General features: G+C 33.4%; 2 protein-coding genes across 2 annotated transcripts; both read right to left on the bottom strand.

Annotated features, from left to right (window-relative positions):
* Positions 1–19: 19 nt before the first annotated feature.
* On the bottom strand, positions 20–3,832 carry LOC148198732 (uncharacterized). Its single transcript, XM_088115904.1, has one exon. It carries the CDS (start codon positions 3,830–3,832, stop codon positions 20–22), a length of 3,813 nt encoding a protein of 1,270 aa, XP_087972030.1.
* A 13,157-nt stretch (positions 3,833–16,989) lies between these two features.
* Positions 16,990–20,805, bottom strand: LOC124840492 (cysteine-rich receptor-like protein kinase 2). Its single transcript, XM_047316560.2, has 8 exons — positions 20,316–20,805; positions 18,910–19,298; positions 18,648–18,788; positions 18,453–18,580; positions 18,112–18,325; positions 17,787–18,018; positions 17,543–17,696; positions 16,990–17,456 (listed from the first exon to the last, which is right to left on the bottom strand). The coding sequence occupies exons 1-8, from the start codon at positions 20,693–20,695 to the stop codon at positions 17,142–17,144; spliced, it is 1,953 nt and encodes a 650-aa protein (XP_047172516.1). The 5' UTR covers positions 20,696–20,805; the 3' UTR covers positions 16,990–17,141.
* Between the last annotated feature and the right edge of the window lie 1,463 nt (positions 20,806–22,268).

Here is a 22,268-nt window from a genome sequence, read left to right as displayed (position 1 = left end):
TTGAGGATAACTGTGCTCGCTACTTAGAATGAGTTAACTTAGACAAGAGATCCGCTCTTGTGTTTTGCTCCCTGGGTACATGGATGACACTAAATTCGGCGAACTGTTGGAGTAAGGTCTGAACCTTGTGGAAATAGCGCAATAGTTGATTATCTTTGACTTGATAGGTTCCGTTCACGTGGCTAACCACCAATTTTGAATCCATCCGACACTCTAAACGATCGACCGAGAACTCTCTGGCCAAGGATAGGCCAGCAATCAAGGCTTCGTACTCGGCCTGGTTGTTGCTAGCTGGAAATTTGAATATGATAGCCTGCTCTATGACCAAACCGTCCGGTCCTTCCAGGACGACACCGGCTCCGCCTCCCCTTTTGTCGGAGGAACCATCTACACTGAGTAACCATTTTGTAGTTGAGGCCTCGGGTGCAGGTACTAACTCAACTGCAAAGTCGGCCAAATGTTGACCCTTAATGGACCCGCGTGGCTCGTAACGGAGTCCGAACTCTGACAGTTCCACGGACCAGGCAACCATCCGTCCTGCCAAGTCTGGTTTGCGGAGGATCTTGGCTATGGGGTGATCTGTGCGGACGACCACCTGGTGGCTCTGGAAATATGGTCGTAACCGACGAGAGGCCGTAAGTAGGGCCAAGGCAAATTTCTCAATTTGAGAATATCGTTCCTCAGCCCCTTGCAATGTGCGACTGATGAAATATATCAACTTAAGGGAGGGTGCTTCCTGTATCAAGGCGGCACTAACAGCATGTTGGGAAGCGGCAATATACAACTGTAAGTCTGACCTATCGTCTGGTCGAGCCATAATTGGAGGGCTGGTTAGGATGTGTTTGACAGTATGGAATGCCATCTCACAATCATCGTCCCAGTGTTGAGTGGTGCCCTTTTTCAAATTCTTCAGAATGGGCTTGATGTGGTCAGCGAGTTTTGGAATGAATCGGGATAGAGCTGTGAGCCTACCCACCAAACGTTGTACTTCCCGTAAGGTTTTTGGAGCAGTCATGTCGAGTACCGCTTTGCACTTGTCTGGATTAGCTTCAATACCTCGACGTGTAAGCATGAAGCCTAAGAATTTACCCGCGGGGACACCGAAAGTACACTTGGAAGGATTAAGGCGCATGCTGTACCGTCGTAGTTGGCCAAAAACTTCCGTCAAATCCTGCAGGTGTTGTTCCACAGAATTGCTGCGAATAACCATGTCGTCGACATATACATCCATGCATCGTCGTATCTGATGATGGAAGACTTTATCCATGAGGCGTTGATAAGTGGCTCCGGCGTTCTTCAATCCAAACGGCATAACTTCATAACAGTAGTTAGCGCGTTCAGTGATGAAGGCGGTCTTGCTTTGATCAGGCTCGTACATGGGGATCTTGTTGTATCCCGAATAGGCGTCGAGAAAGCTCAGTATCACATGACCCGAAGCTCCATCTACCAAGCGATCAATGCTAGGTAGGGGATACGAATCTTTGGGACATGCCTTGTTGAGATCTGTGAAGTCAACACACATTCTCCACTGGTCGTTTGACTTTTTAACCATGACCACGTTCGACAGCCACGTAGTGTAAGTTAATTCCCGGATGAACTGGGCGTTCATCAACTTCTCGACCTCAACTTGAATGGCTTTGCGCTTCTCCTCCCCGAATCGTCGCTTCTTCTGGGCGACAGGTCGTGCCTCCCGGAAGATAGACAATTTGTGGGCCATGACCCCGGGATGAACTCCTGGCATGTCGGCGGCCGTCCATGCGAATAAATCTGCGTTGTTCCGCAGTATGTGCCCCAGATCGTGCTCTTCGCTAGAGGTAAGGTTTCCGCCTATGTTGGTGGTTTTAGACGCGTCATTCGTCAGGGAAAGGAGTTTGACCTCGCCCTGCGGATGTAGACGCTCGTCGACATTGGTTCGGGGGTCCAAGTCGACTGCCGCAGCCTCGGCTCCCTTCGCCCTTCTGGTTGGAACAAAGGGGGTGACTTTTAGCCCGGCCATATAACACTGTCGGGCTGTTCGTTGATCTGCTCTCACGGTACAAATGGTACCATGCTCTGTCGGGAACTTCATAGCGAGGTGGGGAGTAGAGACGATTGCCCCAAACGCATTTAGACAAGGTCGTCCTAGCAGGGCGTTGTACGACGTATTTGCCTCAACCAACAGGAATCGAACTCTAAGTTCCGGTGCCTCCCGGCTTGTGCCGAGCCGAGTTCGCAAGTCGAGGTATCCCCTGGTATCTACTCTTTCTCCTGAGAATCCTACAATTTGTTCGTTGAATGGGGCGATGAGATCCTCAGATAGGTCCATTTTCTGAAAGGTGGACCAATACAAAATGTTGACCGAACTCCCCTGATCGACGAGGACTTTGCTGACATCATATCGAGCTATATTAGCTGTGATGACCATAGGATCATCATGATCAGGGTCGGGTACATGGAAGTCTGCGTTCGTGAACGTGATGTCAGGGAGTGACCGAGACTGTCGCTCGACCATGTGAACCGACTTCAATTGTCTCAAATGTCGCTTCCTTGCTGAAGCTGACACACCTCCACTGGCGAAGCCGCCTGATATGGTATCGATACGACCTCGGACCGAGCGTTCTCTCTCTGTCCGTCGAGGCGGACTGCGCGTTCGCCTGCGGTGTCGATCATCTCCAGGGGGAGATCGTTGGGGGCTTCGCCTAGAAGGATCTCTTCGGCGAGGAGTCGCGGCTCTAGCGGAAACTCTATCTTTGATGTAGTTCTGAAGGTAACCCGCACGGATAAGTCGCTCCAGTTCGTCTTTTACCATGTTGCATTCCTCGGTGTCGTGCCCATGGTTCATGTGGAAGCGGCATGTTTTGCTGTTATCTGCGTTTTTTGGGGTGGCCTTCCGCCGCACTGTCAAGAGTTCGGCGTGCAAGGCCTCTTCAAGCACCCTCGCCCTTGGTGCGTTGAGGGTTGCGTAACGATCGTACTTAGGAGTCCACCCTGACTCTTTTCGGGGCGGTCGATCTGGTTTATAGTCGTTGGTCACTCGCTTTGCGGTCTTCTTGGCGTCGTGATTGGAGGTATCTTGTTGCTGCTTCTTCCGACAATTTCGGAGATCCTCGATGCGGATGAATTTTGCAATTGTGGATTGCAATTCTTCCATAGATGCTGGAGGGTCAGCATATAGTTGTTCTGCAAAATATCCTGGCCTTAAGCAGGAAGGTAGATTGCTGATAATGAAGGTGTGATTGATATCCTTCACACGTCGGGTCGTCTCGTTGTATCGTTGCATGAACGCTTTCAGTGTTTCATCCTTTTCCTGTTTGGTATTTACCAACTCAGCGGCTGTCATCTCCGGTTTTCTGTTGGTTGCGTACTGTTTTCTGAATAGGGTTTCAATTATCGCAAAACAGTCTACAGAATTCCGTGGAAGAGTGTGAAACCACTCCAAGGCCTCATCCTTGAGGGATAAGGAGAAAGCTCTGCAGATGACAGGGTCGTTATCTGTGTAGAATGCCATGGCGTCTACAAAGTTGCGCAGGTGATTGTCGGGATCGGCGGAGCCATCATAACGCTCTAATGTTGGGGGAGGTTTGTCCGGCATGTGCGCTTGCATGATGGCCTCTGTGAACGGAAGTAGGTTGGTGAGGCGCATGGAAGTAGGCCCTTTCCTCCCCCCGCCAGAAGGGTGAGATGGTCCTCCATGGTGATTGGAGTCAGACTCTTCTTGGCGTTGTGCCCTTAGTGCTGCCAGCTCCTCAGCCTGCTTGCGGTGGAGTTCCTGCTGCTCCCGTATAGTTTGTGCTTGTGCCTCGATCTGAGCTTGTAGTTGTTGGATTAAATCACGAGTGTTGAAGTCTTCCATAGCTCCGGTGGTCGTAATTGGGATGTTAAATCTCGGGCCCCACGGTGGGCGCCAAAATGTTTCAGTAGGGGTGTGGAGGCCGAGATACAAACCTAACAAAACTGAACTGCTTCTCTTTATGCTCACCTTCGCGATGTTTCCTTCCTTTCTTTATGTTCTGTTCCTTAGGAAAAGGTGGGCTGGGTACCTGCAAAGGCACTCCGACGCTCAAGTCAGAAAAGGAGTCACCTGAATCTTTTTGTTCAAAGTGATCAAGAATAAGAATAATTTCTCTCAGGGGAAAAACGTACCTTTTTTCTGGTGTGAAGGGTGTATTTAAAACAGTAAAATAAACCGTTACCTGGCAATCCGGTCAGTTATCGAAGTTTGACTGTGTAGAAGTTGTAACTGCTAGATCGTGTGCTGATACTAAGTCAATTACTTCTGTGATTCGCGGCGTTGGTTAGCTGATTGTGCGTAACTGTTTATCTGTAACTGCACGCTACGATATAGCGCTTGTATGTCGACCGTCCTGTGCGTCGACATGAATAGGTGACTTGTCGTGTGCGCGGTGCGAACGTTATGTCGCGACATTACTATTTGGTTGTCGAGGACCAAGTGATCGACAACACATCATCTTTAAGAAGGCCTCGTATTGGTTCAACTGTTACCAGGTCGCCCTAGTCACCGGTCGACCATTGGAGGATTGGGTATCCTATGGTACAATACAAATATTATATTTAATGTAAGGTCACGATAATATTGTTTAATTGGACTGCCAATATAATTAATACTATTATGTGTATGTCGTTACAAAGAAAAACTTGTTTAAAATGGACTTTGAGTTAAATTTAAATATTCGAATTCTCATTTTATTATATAGATAGTAGTCTTTATTTATTATTATATTAATTTTTATTTTTACGACACTCAATAATATCATATTGTAAAAATTGAGATTAAATTAAATATATATTTTTCATTTTACCTTCCAAAACGAGATATAAGAGAAATGATTAATATTTTTAATAGAGTCTTCAAGAAATCGATGATTTTAAAAACTCATTATCAGTCTTACAATGAATGTTAATTGTTGAGCCACGTAGTTAAAGTTAATCTATGTGAAATATTATTTGTCTTGAAGTGTATTTTCTGTTACGATTTTTTTTTTTAAATTTAACATGAAAAAGAAGAAATATTAAATTGTTTTAAACTTTAATTGCTAAATAATGTAAAACTATTAAATGTGTAAAAAAAATTGTATTTTCATTATATTCAATGGTGATAGGGTATGCAATGTGATGGCATCCTACATTATAAAATTACCAACTCAGTAAGTCACAAAAACTATACATAGATAAAATATTATATTAGCAATTAATAGGTCACGTGGATTATACGGAGAAAATGAGATACTAAGCCTTCGTTTATTTAAGGTCACATTTATATTGAAATATTTAATATTAATTTAAATTATCTAGAATAATAGGCCTTTTATATTAAAAACTTCTGTATGTCAATTGAAATAATACCTATATTCATTATCATATTTAATAAATTGTTTGTTTTTCATATAAACTTTGTTCTAATGTAATTAAGGTATTGGGTTAAATATTGTTCTAAATGTAATTACATAACTATTTTTTGCGTCGCATTATTGTTTGTTAGGCCAACTTTATATTTTAGCGAAAGCTATATTCTCGAAACTAATTACAAGTATTTTTTTTGTTAGTGAGTGAAATTAAAATTTATCTGTCTTAAATTTTAATATATTTTGGTGTCTAAAATTTTAAAATAAATAAATATAATTTTTTAATCTAACAATATTAAATATTGTTTATGTGTTAAATGATATTTCAAATTAACATTTGAGTTAAAATATGTCAAATTAGTATAAATATTTTGTTAAAAAAATATTTCACATGTAAAAGAATTTAATTTAATTGAGTTTAAAATATTTTATTTATTTATTTTTAAAGTTTAGATTAAATTGTATCAAAATTTTAAATAAAAATAATTATAATTTTGGATCAAAGTTTAAGATAGATATATGTATATATATATATATATATATATATATATACATATATATATATATATATATACGTATATATACATACATATGTATGCATGCATACATACATATATATATATATACACATATATATATATATATATATATATATATACATATATATATATATATATATATATATAGGGTTTGCTAACGCGCGTACGCCTGTTTTTCAGTTGGTACATCCATGGATTCTAAGTTCTAAGGTTAAGGGTATTTTAATAATTTTCATTCTCAAAACTAAAGAAAAAAAAAAGAAACCCTCAAACCCTTACTCACATCTCTCATTCCTGTTAACCCTTTCTCTTTCATCTTTCTCACTCCAATCTTTTCTCTGTCATCCCTACTGTAGCCCCAATTGAAAAAAATGAGAAACACCCTACTGTAGCCCCAATTGAAAAAAATCAGAAACACTTGCCGTTAAACAATCTTACAAAAAAATGATTTTATAATGAGTTTTGATCTTATAATTTTTGTCTTATCTAATTTTATCCAATTTTCACAAGCATAAAGGAATTGGTAATTGACCTGGAAAAAATCAGAAATATTTCTTGTTAAATAATTTCTTACAAAATATGATTTTATAATGAGTTTTTATTTTATAATTTTTGTCTTATCTAATTTTCACAAGCATAATGACATCCGAAAGAATTGGTAATTGGCCTCGAGGGTATTTTTAGAGATGATGATTCAACATATGGAGATGATGAAATTAGAGAAATTAGTGAAGATGGTGAAATTGAAGAGATCTTGAATGAACCTTTGTCTCAAGGTGAATATGTCAATGACTCAACTTAACTCTTTAGAAAGACAAATTGTTTAAAGGCAAGTGTTTCTGATTTTTTCAATTGGGGCTACAGTAGGGATGACAGAGAAAAGGTTGGAGTGAGAGAGATGAAAGAGAAAGGAGGATTGAGAGGAATGAGAGAGGTGAGTAAGGGTTTGGGTTTTTTTTTTTTTAAGTTTTGAGAATGAAAATTATTAAAATACCCTTAATCTTAAAACTTAGAATCCATGATATATATAAGGGTATTTTTGTCTACTAAAATCCGGTACACATTGCTAAAATGTACCAACTGAAAAACAGGCGTACGGCGCGTTAGCAAACCTATATATATATATATATATATATATATATATATATATATAACCTTAACGTATTATTTGTATTAATAAGAATGCATAATATTAAATGAATATTAGTTAGTGAGTTTACATTATTTTCATAAAAATTGATTTTTAGAATAATTATTCTTATATTTAAGATTGATTTATTAATTTTATATTTAGTAATGTGATATTTTTAATATATTATTTCTTATGCAATAATTTAAGAGTTAGTAATTTATTTTTATAAAATTATCTTGTAAAATGAAAATTGTTTTCATTTATATGTTATAAGTTAATTTTATTTTTAGTTGATGTAAAATTTTTAATCAATATTTATTGATAATAATTTGAAAGGAATATTATTATTTATTTAAGAAATTAAAAAAATTGAAGTCGCCAGTAAAGCCCCTGGTATCACTTTAAATTTAATAAATAATTATATTAATATGACATTTTATAATATTGATGATAAAAGTTTTCATTATTCTTTTGATAATTTTGTATACACGTTAGATTTATTTAGTTGAAAGTTCATTTAAAATATATAAATTATGCCTTATGTCAGACCTCGTTAAACGCACTCAAAACGCACCCAAAATCCCTCCTGTCAGAATTATTAAAACGCACCTGAAACCCTTTGAACGGACGTCAGGTGTCAGACGAGCGGACGTTCGTTTTAAACAAAATTGATTTTCTGAAAAACCGCGTCACACTCTCTGCATGCACTCATCTTCTCCAAAACTCTGATATTTCATTTCTCCTCCTTCTCTCAAAAAGTTCTCCCTTCTCTCTACCAAAACTCACCATTTCCCTTTTTCGATCACCGTTCAGGCACCGTAGGAGCACTCTCGGCGTCCTAAGCTTCATTCTGAACTGAACAGTTTCGAGTTCTGATCTGGTAAGCCTTTTCTCCTTTAGTCGTTCGTTTCCTGGCACATGCAATCCAACTCCTACTTGCATGAGTTCATAGTATCCTTCTGAACGTTGAGGGTAGAAGAATTCTAGTCAGACAAACCGCATCCTATATCTTGTACGCTCGTTCACTCTAGAGGTAAGCTTATTAATTTAATTTATATGATTATGTGTTGCATGAACGTTCGTTGATTTGATTGGATATGAAAAATTATTGTGCTATGTTATGATGCATGAAATGTATGAAATTTCTATGTTTGGATGGTATGAGATATGAAAAATTTATTATTGTATGAATGTATAAAGGTGGGAAACTATATGTTAAGAACTGAATTTGAATAATAATGATTCTAGTAAGAAATTCCCCTAAGAAAGTGGACGTACGTTACTGAACGGTTCTTGACCGATCGATTTTCAATTGAATTATAAAAGTTAAGACGTTAGATAAGGATACTTTTTTTAAATATTATATTAATCTTAATTTATTTCATATTTTTTTCAAAAAATTACATAAACAACCACAACCCACTAAAGTATTCCATTATTGTATTTAGAAAGAAAAAAACAACAAGAATTGTCTGTAAAAGTATAATTGATTACAATACTTGCAAATATAGTTATTGATGACTGTTTTTAAAAGTAAGATTACTCATCTAAAGTTAAGAAATGAAGTTTTGATTTTATATTTCAAGAGTGAAATGATAGAAACACCTAATTGGATGATATTTGTAACTCCCAAAAAAAATATATAATTTGACTAATTGTAGTAAGTTTTGCCTTAAGTCAAGTAGCCCAAGGCAGCACAATGATTAACTATTTAAGTTTGATTAAACAAAAATTATGCAAGAAAACAATATTTAATACTTGAGTATTTTTGTTATCTAGACATAACAACTATACAATGAGTAATTGTGTGGATCTGGAACAAATAATGAATAAAAATAGGCTGCTAAACATGTTTACTGTTTGACTTATAAACTAATTAATTTTTTAATAATGGATTACTCATGTGCACAAATCTAGGATAACATGACACTGTTGAATTTAATTTAAATAAGTTTATGATATTTTGTTCAACACAAGCCACCCAATACGGAATATGTGCCGGTGAGAATGTGATATATATACATAAAGTTAGTAATGTATTTTATATTATAATATGGTTACATACGATTGTAATGAGATGAGCCATGTTTCATTATAATCCCATTTTTTATTATTGAAGTACAAAATATTTTATTTCTTCTCTTACATTAGTACAAATTGTTGTTTTGCTTTTATTTTCATTTAGGAACGAAAATATATGTATATGTGTATCTATATTCGTCTTTTATTATTTCATATATTAATTAAATAAATTTTTAAAATAAAATAATTACAATAAATAAAATATAATTATTATCAGGTATGGCAATAGGATGAAATGGATATGTAATTGATTATTACATTTTTATTTTCCAAATAAAAATTTATCTCATTTTCATTTTTAATTACTATGAAAGGTATAGTCTTCCGTCAAACAACAAATATATCGCATATTCAATATATATATATATATATATATATATATATATATATATATATATATATATATATATATTATTTCTCTAATAACAAATATCAAGAAAAAATAATAATGAAATAAATATTAAATAAAAGTATCAAATAAATATTGGATAAAAGTCGAATATTCAGTAAAAATAATCAAATATTTATTTTAAAGATAATTTACAAAATTAATGAACAAATAAAAGGTTAATATAAGTTTTTTTTTCAACAAATTTAACTGAAGTTTATTAGATTATATAATAAATTAAGTAGGTATTTTATTAATTTAACAGAAAAGACAAGTATGAAAAGAGGAACGTATATGAAAAAAGTGATGGATGAATATATACGTTGTTTTCATCTCTAATTTAAAAATGAGTATTACTTATATCTCATACATGTAATATATAAATTTCCTGTAAAAATCGGGATTAATTAAAATAATATATGTATGAAGATATACAAATTAAAATAATATATGTATGAAGTTAAATGAAAAAAAAGTAGGATATACAAATTAATTGTTATTTAAGAAAACCTGATTAATTAAATTGGTTGAACAGCCTAAACCTTGCCATTACCAGAAGAGGAATCTGAATGCATCCGGGATGGTCTCTCCGTGTTCTCCTTTGGCGTCTTACTCGTCAATGTCAAACCCACGTTTCTACCATTTAGCGTATAACAAAAATATTCAAAGGTTCATTATATAACTTTATTATGATTAGATATTAATAATGCCTAAATAATCTATTCATAGTATAATTATTGTCAAGCAATATAAAATTAATTACAAATAATAAAAAGTCAATGATATATATGATAATATGCTAACATGCAATTAAGCCACGTTATGGTCAGAAGTAGAAGTTTCAACGTGGTTATAGAAACCTAAACAAAATACATCATTACACAACCACGCAGAAACAATTTAAAATTTTACATTTTCATTGGTAATATTTCCTCAAATTTCATCATTCTTTTAAAATAATAAGCTTCCGTATGTAACATTCCAAAAAATACAGTATAAACCATATTATAGAATATTCACATATTAATAATATTACAGTTCAGTTATGAAAGCAAACGGATATGTTCATGGTTGAACGACCTTACAAAAATACTCCAGACTTTAAGATTTACAAAACTCAGTTTAGACCGAACGGTTACCAAAACGACAATCATACCGATCGATTATACAAAATAAAATCCAACCTAATGACCGGAGAGTCCTATGGTTCCGCTTTCACTTCCACTTCTACTCACATCCATAGGATGATCATTGCAACATAAAATAATGACCGAACGGACAAAACAGATAAGACAGAAAATATGGTAAGCTTATGTAATTTAATTAATTCAATAAAACATATATTTCACTTAAATCTGATATACATCAATAAGGCAATCATCCAATCAAACATTTCCAACCGAAATTATACACCACAACATGCAATGTCCAATCACTTGACTCTGACTGTTCGAACTGTATGAATTCTGTGTAGCTACGACGTTTTTGCACCCAGGTGATGTAATAGCTGGGATACTCTCAATAGCTACCACCCAAGGTTAGTCCGTTCTGCCCAAGTTCACCTTATGGTCTAGGACCTCCTGTCATTCCCACACATGAGTTACTCTTCTCTACGTGAGAATGAGCAATCACGGAATATCAGGATAAACGCCAGCTAAGCTTTCTCCACATTCATACTCTACCATTCAATAACCACTCATGAGATATTCCTCCCTGGAATACTCTTTCATTTCCATACTATTCCATTCATATAATACAATCAAACCGAACCAAACCGAACAATAACATCCACCCCAGAGACAACACCTAATGTTTTGAATACTTTCTAGACTAACACAGTTGAACACTTAGTGTAAGACCGATCGGTCTTCCACTTATACACAGAATAGAACCGAACGGTTCATTCTAGATAAGACTCATTATAATCCGAACACTCATCATAAACCGAACGCTTGTGGTAATATTTGGACGTTTACTGGTTACTCATCAGTTACTACAGGACGTGATTTTACTAGATAGAACTTTTAAGAATGTATTGAATACTAAAGAATAAGTGTATTTTAGACTTAACTGAAAATTGTGATAAATATTTGTGAAACCTAAGAACTTAAACCAAACCCTACAGGCTTAAACCGAATACTATTGAATTGAACCGAACACACTTAGTTCAAAGATAGTAAACAATGAAGTATAATAGAAATACCGAGCGCTTGGTTAAAGACCAATCATATAAAGACCGAGTACTGTTGAGACCGAACGCTTGGTTCAAGACCGAGCACTACTAAGATTAACTAAAAATGAAGGAATATATATATATATATATATATATATATATATATATATATACACACACACAATTACACAACATTTATTTTTAATGAAGGATAAAGATAACATCTACGACTTTAAGTATTATAGAATACATTATCTAAACTGTTTATGAAACATAAAGAGAAATTATACTTAGACCGAACGCTTACTTACAAGCACACTAAGAGAAAACCGATCGGTCATTAACTGAAATTCTCCACATAAGAAGAAATCCAGTCGAGACTGAATAACCAAGGATAAACCGAACGGTCCATAATAACTACTATTTTTATTGACACTTGACTTCCATTATTTGAGGTTTTTAATGGGTTATACAATGTCTATCTTTAAACTTTTTCTTTAGTTATTCTTTTTATGAAATTTACACCTGAAGTTTTATCCATGTACTTTGTTACAGAGGAAAGATGCATTAAATCAGAAAAAATGATAAAACAAAATACATAATATTGTCTAACAACCAACCTACATTCTGGATTCTGGTTTCTAAAATATCTTGAAAAAATCAATTAGAAATTAATACACAAGACAAAATTTATCTTAGCTTCACTTCTAAGTTAACTAATAATGAGCTTGTATGTAAATATGAATATAAAATAATTAATAATTTTATATATGAACTTATAACAATTTCATCTTTCTCTTATCAATTGCATCATAACCAAGGTATTCTTGAAAGGTGAAAACACATTTAAACCTTTTAAACTGAGAAAGATATATTACACTATAGTCTCCTATTAATCAAAAAGACTAAATATTATTTTTTAAGTATTATCATGAGACAATTTGTAGATGAACATGAATATTCAAAAGACAAAATATCTATTTTATTTTTCATTTAATAATTATATTATTTTTACTTGTATTCCATCATTTTCATTAAATTATACTTTTACTTCAATTTTGTGATGATGTCCTTGCGACTTTTTTTACTATTACTACTATTATTATTTACTATTATTATTGATACTACCACTATAACTATTATTACTATTATTATTAATATTGTTTCTCTTTCTCTATTTTTACTATTATTACTATCACCACAATTACTACTTACTTATTACCATTACCACTACTACACTGTTACCACTATCACCACTAGTGTTACCACTATCACCACCACAACTATGACTACACTATTATTACTATAACCACAACTACCTATACATATTACTATTACCACTATCAATACTACATTATTACCATTGTCATCTCCACAATTATGACCACTAATACAACAACCACTGCCACCATTACTATTACTATCACCACAACTACTACTATCAATATTACTATTACTATTATCATTACTATTCAGGAGCAACTCAAGAATTTGGGAAGCAAAATTAAGAATAAAATCTTTTATTTAAAGTTTTTTTTCAAGTACTTTTTTATGTAAAGTTATCTATTAAATTGTTGTAATTAATTTCATTTAACTTTCATATTGTTTTTTAATTCCAACTCCAACTCATGTTATCTCTTATTTCAATAGAAATTTTATCTTCATTATCTATCAAAAGGCCAAACCCTAACCTAGTTAATAGTTTTGCAATTCAATTCAAACAAAAATTTTAGTTTCTCTCGAAAATTAGAAATCAAAAAATACCTAAAGATTTAGAAATGAGGACAAAGATTTAGTACATATGCACCATGAAATGCAAGGATGAAATATGTCAAAATCTTCAAAAGAAAAACTCTATAATAAAAGTAAACAAGGAAAGATATGGAATCAATCGATAAAAAAAGTCACATAAACATAAAATAAAATAAAAATCAAGACTGATTATAATCATTCTCTTCTTCCTAAACAACATTATAATTTATTGAAAAAATGTTTTGACTAACTAAATATAACTTGTAATATCAATAAAAATTAACAGACACAAATAATAATGTAATTAAATTTTATTCTCAAACAGAAATATAGTAATAGTAAACAAAATTTGAAGCCTTTTTTTTTGTAACATCCCAAATTACAATAATCACCATAAATCAGAATTAATTACATTTAACCGTTAATCAATACAGTCTTACACTATGATTAAGATCCAAAACCCAAAAGGGCTTAAATACGGAATTCTATACTATAAAACATAAATATCAAAAGTTTAGAACGGACGGTTTTACAAAAGGAAAATAACCGAACGTTCAATTCAAAAGTGAATATCTAAAACTAAAAAGAACGGACGTTCTACTGTTCTGCTTTAACTTCCACTTCAACTAAGTTTTCTTCTTCAATCACGTCCTCCAAGGTGGCCTCGCCTTCTGCTCACATCCACACGGATGATCATTGCAAGACAGGACGAACGTACATAGACAATAGACAACACAAGGAAAAACGAAAGGGTAAGCTTATATAATTTAATTCATACATCAACATATACTTTTAACATTTCAATTCACACATCATGTAACTTAACATATAACAACATAGAAATATATATATATATATATATATATATATATATATATATATATATATATATATAGAGAGAGAGACAGACCGTCCGGACTGTATGAATCTGTGTAGCTACAGGCGTCCTTGCACCCGAGTGATGTAGTAACTGGGATACACTCAACAGCTGCCACTCGAGGTTAGTCCTATCCAAAGTACCCCTAAGGAATAGAACCTCCTGCCATTCCCACACATGACATACCCCCTCTACGTGAGGATGGTACTCACGGAATATCAGGATGGACCAAGCCAACATTAGCATGACCACAGTCATACTTTACCAAATTCCATATTCAACATATATGAGTCGTTCCTCCCTGGAACGCTCGTCCAAAATCCAATATCGTATAATCGTTCCATATAGTGTTCACCTTTTAAAATTTCATACTTTATTATCATTTTCATCCTTCGTTTCAAATACCCAAAATAACGAATGTTCAACCCTCTGAAGGACGAGGACGAACGTGAAAAGCGAGATCGATAAGAACTCGTTGCCAATCAGAATAAATCGACACATGATTATTTGACGAACGTCATTGCTACTCAAATCCGTTGAATGAACTGACTCTAGAGTGATACAATCAATATTCAGAATATTTTAAGTACCAAGATGTTAGGCCGAATCCAATTGGATGAAGATATAACAAGACGAGTAATTAACTACGCTGAGAACCATTTGTTTAAAGGAATCGACTGCCAGTCAATGACCGAATCGCAATAATATACATTTACTAAGTATTTGGACGAACGCTATTTACGTCTGTTAAGAAATCAAGGTAAGGACGAGCGTTCGGTATAAGTCCGAACACTACATTAGGACAAACGCTAGGTAGATGACCGAGCACTAATTAGGACGAACGCTTAGTATAAGACCGAGAGTTCTTTAGGACGAACGCTAGGTATACGACCGAGCGCTACTTAGGGCAAACGCTTGGTATAAGACCGAGCGGTATTTAGGAAGAACGCTTGGTATAAGACCGAGCGCTACTTATCTTAAAGTATAAGAGTGTAAAATACTATTATTTAATTTAAGGTATACGGTGCCACTATGATGAGCCGAACGCTCAAACATAGTATTTCCCAAAAGGACGCTCGTTCTCGCTTAGAATTCTTCCCGAATGAAAGAATTCCATTTTAAGTCACTTACTAGGAAACCGAACGGTATAAGACCGTACGATGACGAACGTATTTCATCATAGGGAGTAATTTACATTCAGATTTTTCATCTATTACATATCCCAGATTTCAAAATATCAGTTCATACTTTATACTTCATATCAATGTCAATTTATAAACTTTATAACATTCATTCTAATAATTCATATTCAACATCATCATACAGATTTATTTCATACCCCATAAATATTCATGTTCATATTCATACATCTCAACCATCATCCATCATGCATTCATACTCATACTGCATACATACATTCATTCATTCATCAACATGCATTCGTTTTCAGCAAACATACAACAACGTACGAATTAAATCAATAAGCTTCCCTTACTCGGATCAGTGAGTGAAACGTCCTAATGCAAGGGTTTGGTTCGTCCGCTTACAGCGTTCTATCCTCAGATTCACTTAATAACTTCCACTTAATCTAAACACCAAAAATCAGAAACAACTCAGACATATAACCCATGCATGCAACCAGAACTTGGTTTCGCATGATACCTAAAGGACAAAGGTCAGAGACGAGAACTTACCAGCTCAGATTCTAAATATGTTCAGTCCAAAATGATGCTCACGTCTCAGGGAACGTCCCTACGGTTCTGAAAATTTGATCGGAGAAGAGGATGGTGAATTCCAGTAGAGAGAAGATGAGAGGTTCTAGAGAGAAGGAGGAGAAAAATGGAGTTTGAGTTTGAAAGGGAGAAGATGCGTGCAGGAGAAGGGAAGAGTTTTTCAGAAAATCCATTTTGTTCTCCCCACTTCCACACGAACGTGCGTTTCTCCTGTCGACACCTGCACCCCCATTACTGACTTCAATTCTTTCCTGGTGACACTTGGCGTGTGTTGCAGAGTTATGGAAGTGGGTTTTAATTATTCTGAGCAAGTGACGTGGGTGCGTTTTCAAGGCACTGCAGAGGGGTTTTTAATGCATTAAATTTGATTTGACAGAGGTTTTGCAGAGTTAATTTTCTAGGGTCTCACATTTTTCCTTAAGCATAATTTTATAATTAATTTAATAACAAAATATTAGTAGTAAAAAAAGTTTTGAAGATTTTTTTTCTTAAACATAATTTTATAATTAAATTAATAGAATAATATTAATAGTAAAAAAAAAAATTAAAACCTTTTTTCTTATACCTAAAACAAATATTTTACCTACTTTACCCTTAAACTAGTCATATTAGTAGTATTGTTACTACCATCACTACCACTATTACCACCACCACCACTACTACTTTTATCATCACCATTATTATTACTACCACTACCATTATCACTATTATCATCATCACCACCACTATTACTTCTACTACTATTTCTACTACTACAACCGCTACACTATCAGTATTACCACCAGTACTACCACTATTACCACCCAAACTACTACTATTATAACTGCCATTATCACTATCATTCTTATCACTACCACCATTACCACTATTAATATTAATATGATTAGTTTTGTTATTAGTGTTGCTGTGTTACCCTAATAGTAAATATACATTTTCCATCAAACACTGCACGGTAGTAAAAGGTTGTCCTGTCATTATACTTTAATGTTAAAAATAAGATCATGATGTGCAATTTTAGTGAATCTTAGGAGGAATTCTTTAAAAGAAGTTAGATTTACAAATAAATGTACCCAACTTGAAAGCAAACAGGAAAATAATTTTCTTTGATATCCTATATAATTGATCATCTAGCAGGTACTATAGAATTGGAAGCACTGGCATTAGACACAGAGGAAGCAGTGGAGGCAGAGATATCTCTTGGGGGTCTTCCATTCGATTCAATAAAGATAGGCATTGAAGGTCTCATATCCTCAAGAGCGTCATTGCTGCTGAGCAGCACCACTACTTCAGACATAGCTGGTCTCATACCAGCCGATGGTTGAGTGCACAACAAAGCAATGCCTATAACTTTTTTCAATTCTTCTATATCATAGCTATTAGGGCCTAAGCTTTTGTCCACCAACTCCAACTCCATGCCTTTCTCATACAAGTCCCATGCCTGTTGTAGTAAAAAAAAAACAACTTATAGACATATATGCATCAAAACAAACACTTTTTTGGTAAATACTTATGCTAATTCCTTACTCGTCGAAGAAGGTATTCATGGCTACCATCGACACTCTTCACATCAGTACACCTTTGACCACTTACGATTTCAAGTACTACAATTCCATAGCTGTATGTATCAGCCTTTTTTGATAACTGACCATGGAGTACATACTCCGGTGCTGTGTATCCCCTGATAATATTAACAAATTATCAGATTATTCCACACATTTTAACCTTCAAAACTTTCAACCTAAGTCATTGGTATGTGATTTTTACTTACAATGTTCCTGCAACTTTTGTTCTGAGATGGGATTGGTCCCCTGGTAGGAGCTTCACCAAACCAAAATCAGAAATTTTGGGTTGAAGCTGTCCATCCAAGAGGATATTGCCACTCTTAATATCTCTATGTATGATAGACACGTAGAATTCCTCATGTAGATAGGCCAATCCCCTTGCTGTGCCCAAAACTATTTCATAGCGTTGTTTCCAGTTGAGTGAACCTTTTCTGTTACCTGTCTTCCAAGTTTATATGCTCAAAAACTTTATAGGAGAAAAAAGAAGGAAAATTTAACACAGAATAGTTGTAATTGACATGTTATAGTTACCAAATAAGAATTTGTCAAGACTGTTGTTTGCCATGTATTCATAAACAAGGATTCTTTCTTGGCCTTTGCTGCAACATCCAAGGAGTCGAACCAGATTTCTGTGATGAACATTACTTACAAGCGTTACTTCACTTTCAAAATTGTCATCTATCTCGCTGGAATTTCCTGAAAATAATTTTTTGACTGCAACAACTTTTCCATTCTTCATTGTCCCCTGCCCAATAGCATCAGAACAAAACATTGTTAGATGTGTAAATTAAAGTTAATATTGGCTTTTTTTAGGCTTATATAAGAACTCAATTGACAAATGAAAATGCTCTGAACAACTCATGTTTGTTTACCTTGTATACAGCGCCAAAGCCTCCTTCTCCCAGTATGTTTTTCTCACTAAAATTTCTTGTTGCAGCTTTCAATTCACTATACTTGAACTTGGTTGCACCTTTCAACTCAGATGCTCCCAAAACGTTATCTGCCAAGTAAAATATCAGTTTGATTTTTCTTTATACATAACTTAAAAACTTTCCAAATAGTCTTACTTGTGGGAACTCTCTTGGGACTTTGCGATCTTTTATGCCAGGGAAATAATGAAATAAGGATCACAACAAGAAGTGCACCTCCAACACAACCACCAATAATAATCCACTTCTTGCTTGAACCACCTCCTCCTCCTCCTCCTCCTTTAAGACACAAAAGAACCTGATCTCAATTCATAATGATATATAGTCCAAGAATACAAGATAACTAGCAATATGTTTTTCAGAGTTAAAACTTGTTAAAAACTATGAAATGGAGCTATACCTTGTTTTAAGAAGGGACTGATGTCAATGGTTTGGTTATCAGCAAAGAAGGGTGTCTCTGAGTATCTCATAAAGCAGCCAGGGTCGAATGCTCTACCTTCAGTACTGGGAAGACAACCTTGTACACTGCTCTGTTCAATTGACAAACAATCCAAACAAGTGTCTTGTGAGAGAGTTTCAGCACATTGTGCAAAGGCATAGATTGCACCACCAGCCACTTTTGTTTTGGTGGCTGCAAAGTAGCCTCTGATTTTGGGTGTTCCGATTCGTAGATCTATCAGCACTTGTTCTCCAACTGCGCCAAAATCAGTGCTTCCGTCTGCAGTCTGATTTCCACACAGTATGCTGCTGCGAGAAAAGATCTGGTCGAAGAAGTCGTTGCTCTCGTACCTCAACAGTCAAACACATTTCAACTATCAAACATCAAACTCATCACTTTGTTTCCAATTCATAAACTCGTGAACTGCAGACCTACGCATTGTTCTTTAAAATAAACTATCTACCAAATAAAAAAAAACCGGAATATTAGATTCGATTGCATCAAATTTTGGACTAGAAATTAAACCAATCAAATTGAATTTATACATACATATGTTTTTATTTATAACCTTTTTATATAACTCATTTAGATTTTATTTCTTATTTACTTGTAAAATTATCACTTTTTTTTCAGCATAATATTATCACACGACATTTTTATTTATTTAAGGAAAACTTATTTAATTAAAAACAGTGTTTTAATTACTAAGTTCTGGAGATTCATTTTCAATAGTCCGTGTTAAATAATTATATACTATTATATAACGACTTATAGATGAAATATTTTTAACATTTTTTAATTATATTTATTAATTTTTAATTATTTATTAATTTTTTCCAAAAAATAAATTAAAAAGGAAGAGTAAAATCTCGAATTCAAAACCGCTGTTAATTTGATTATAAAAAATTAATCTAAATTAATCCGATCGGTTGATGAATATTTAAAAGATAAAATTGTCGAATGATTTTTTTTCATATAATAATTAGACTCAATCAAATACATGAATATTACAGGAAAGCAAAAACGAGACAAAACAGTTTTTACATGGTTGAAACTCAGTTCTACATTTCATAAGACCAGTTTCGTAGTCAGTGTTACTCATTTTTTCACTCTATTAGGTAAAATTCTCTTTTTTCCCTTAGGGAACAAAAAGTAAATTACAGTCTATTTTTAAGGTTATTTTAGATAAATAAGTAAGTATAATAACTTTTTTTTTTTCATTTTCATATCAATATAAATATAATTAAAGATTAAGTGAAAGATAAAAATGTTAATAATAAAAGAATAATTAGTATTATGTTTAACTTTAAATCACAGTAAAAGAGAAACAAAAATATTTAAAATTCCGACACTAGAAAAAAACCTACCTGAGGAAGCAACCGTCATAAACGACACGGGCACCGTTGGCTCCGGCGGAGCAGTTGCGAATTTTGGTGACGGCGGCGGATAAGCAGGCGGCGCAGTCAGTGTCGGAGAGGTAGTTTCTGCACTGAAACATAGCATAGACAGGATCTGTTCCGGCGGTTGCTTGTGCAGTGGCAAAGTGCTTCCTTTGGTTGCTGAGCTGATCTCGCAGATCTGCAAAACTTGCGTTAAGGTTTTTGTTGAAGTTGGATAAGTTGGGTGCAATGAATCCGCTGCAATCCCATTTCAGTAGAAAGAGTTGAGGGTCTCCTTCTACGCCCTCTAAGCTCCACCATGAACACAACCACAACAAGCTCAACCCTACAAGCTTCACTTCCACCATTTTCTTCCCACGCAAACTTATTCTATCGGTATATATATTCTAATCATAATAAAATTTCATGTTCTAAAATAAATAATATATCAAATATAAGAATTTATAACCTTTACTTTTCATCAACTTTTCCTTTTTTAGCAGAGTTCGAAGTTACTATTGATGATAATTAAAGAGATGTAATGGTTTCATGCAGAACAAATATGATGCCCTAACAATGAATTCTACTAACTTTTTATGGAAATTAAATAAGGTTTCTAACACAAAAGAAAAAAGGAAGTTATAGTTGAATGAAGCATAAATTTGATATACGGAGTGTGGTTTGAAACTTCCAAAAGAGGCTAAGCATTTTTTAAGTCCTACTTTTAAGGCATAATGAATGGCGATAACATGCTAATCAAAGGAACGTTTGCATGTGAATCAATATAATGTCCATCTCGATTCTACCACTAAGCGCATGACCAACCATTTTTCTTTTTATATCTTATATTTTAAATACTTATTAAACAGTGTCATTATATAAAATCATTAAATTAATCTCTAAAATTTCAATTATTGTTAATAATTTTAAATTAATAATATTTAATTTAAACAATAGCATTAAATGATAACTATGTTTAGAGATATATATATATATATATATATATATATATATATATATAAGGAGCAATTAAATTTAGAAATTTAAATCAAAATAATGAAAATTTAGATTTATTTTTCAAAAGACATACAAAATTTCATATATTAAAATAGTAATTTACTTATATAATTAATAATTTAATTTCTTGTTTTGATTAATACTACTTTTTCATCATCACTTTAAATTTTTGCACAAGATTTATATTTAAAGTTTAAATTCTTTTCATAATTAATATAGTTGATATTTATAAAAGATACAACATTGCATCAATTTCTTTTAAATATTAAATTAAAAATATACTTTATTAAACATTATTTTTAAAAGGAGCTGGCTTTTAAAATAAATAAATAGTTAAATTCTTTTAATATATTTATCACACATTTTAACTATGATGCGATACTTTGAGTCACATATTCATCCTCCATGTCCAATACTTTAACATATTTTACCAATAATAATTTTATAATGATAATAATTTATAAATTTTGATTTTGATAACGTTTAATACATATGATTTTAATTTAGATTCAAACAAACAATCATATATTAATTATGTTTTTAAGAAATTTTATACATTTTTCAATATCTATATATCGTATATATAGTATCCTATTATTTTCAAAACAAACATATCAACATATCATGTCATCATTTTAAAAAATAAAGGTAAATACGTTTTTTTAAAACTTAATTTAATTAAATGATTAAGTAATTAGAAAAGATGAATAGGTGGAATTAAAAATGAAAAAAGAAAGTATAAAAAGATTAATAATTTAAATATAAATCATACATAATAGATTTCAATGTTTATAATAATCAATTATATTAATTAACAAAATAATAAAGTTGAAATATATTCTCTTCGGTATAAAAACAAAATAAACGAGTAAAAGATTATATTAACTTAAACACATGTGACAATAAAATATATATATATATATA

The sequence above is a fragment of the Vigna umbellata genome, chromosome 5 (genome assembly GCF_029865625.1).
Source record: "Vigna umbellata cultivar VRB3 chromosome 5, Vumbellata_1.0, whole genome shotgun sequence".
Taxonomy (NCBI): Eukaryota; Viridiplantae; Streptophyta; class Magnoliopsida; order Fabales; family Fabaceae; genus Vigna; species Vigna umbellata.
This window is presented reverse-complemented; position numbering and strand designations above follow the sequence as displayed.

Coding starts and splice junctions, on each gene's coding strand:
- LOC124840492 (XM_047316560.2), bottom strand. CDS start 20,695: ATGGTGGAAGTGAAGCTTGTAGGGTTGAGCTTGTTGTGGTTGTGTTCA. Junction 19,299..20,315: donor TATGACGGTTGCTTCCTCAG/GTAGGTTTTTTT, acceptor TTGACTGTTGAG/GTACGAGAGCAACGACTTCT. Junction 18,581..18,647: donor TCCCAAGAGAGTTCCCACAA/GTAAGACTATTT, acceptor TTTACTTGGCAG/ATAACGTTTTGGGAGCATCT.
- LOC148198732 (XM_088115904.1), bottom strand. CDS start 3,832: ATGGAAGACTTCAACACTCGTGATTTAATCCAACAACTACAAGCTCAG.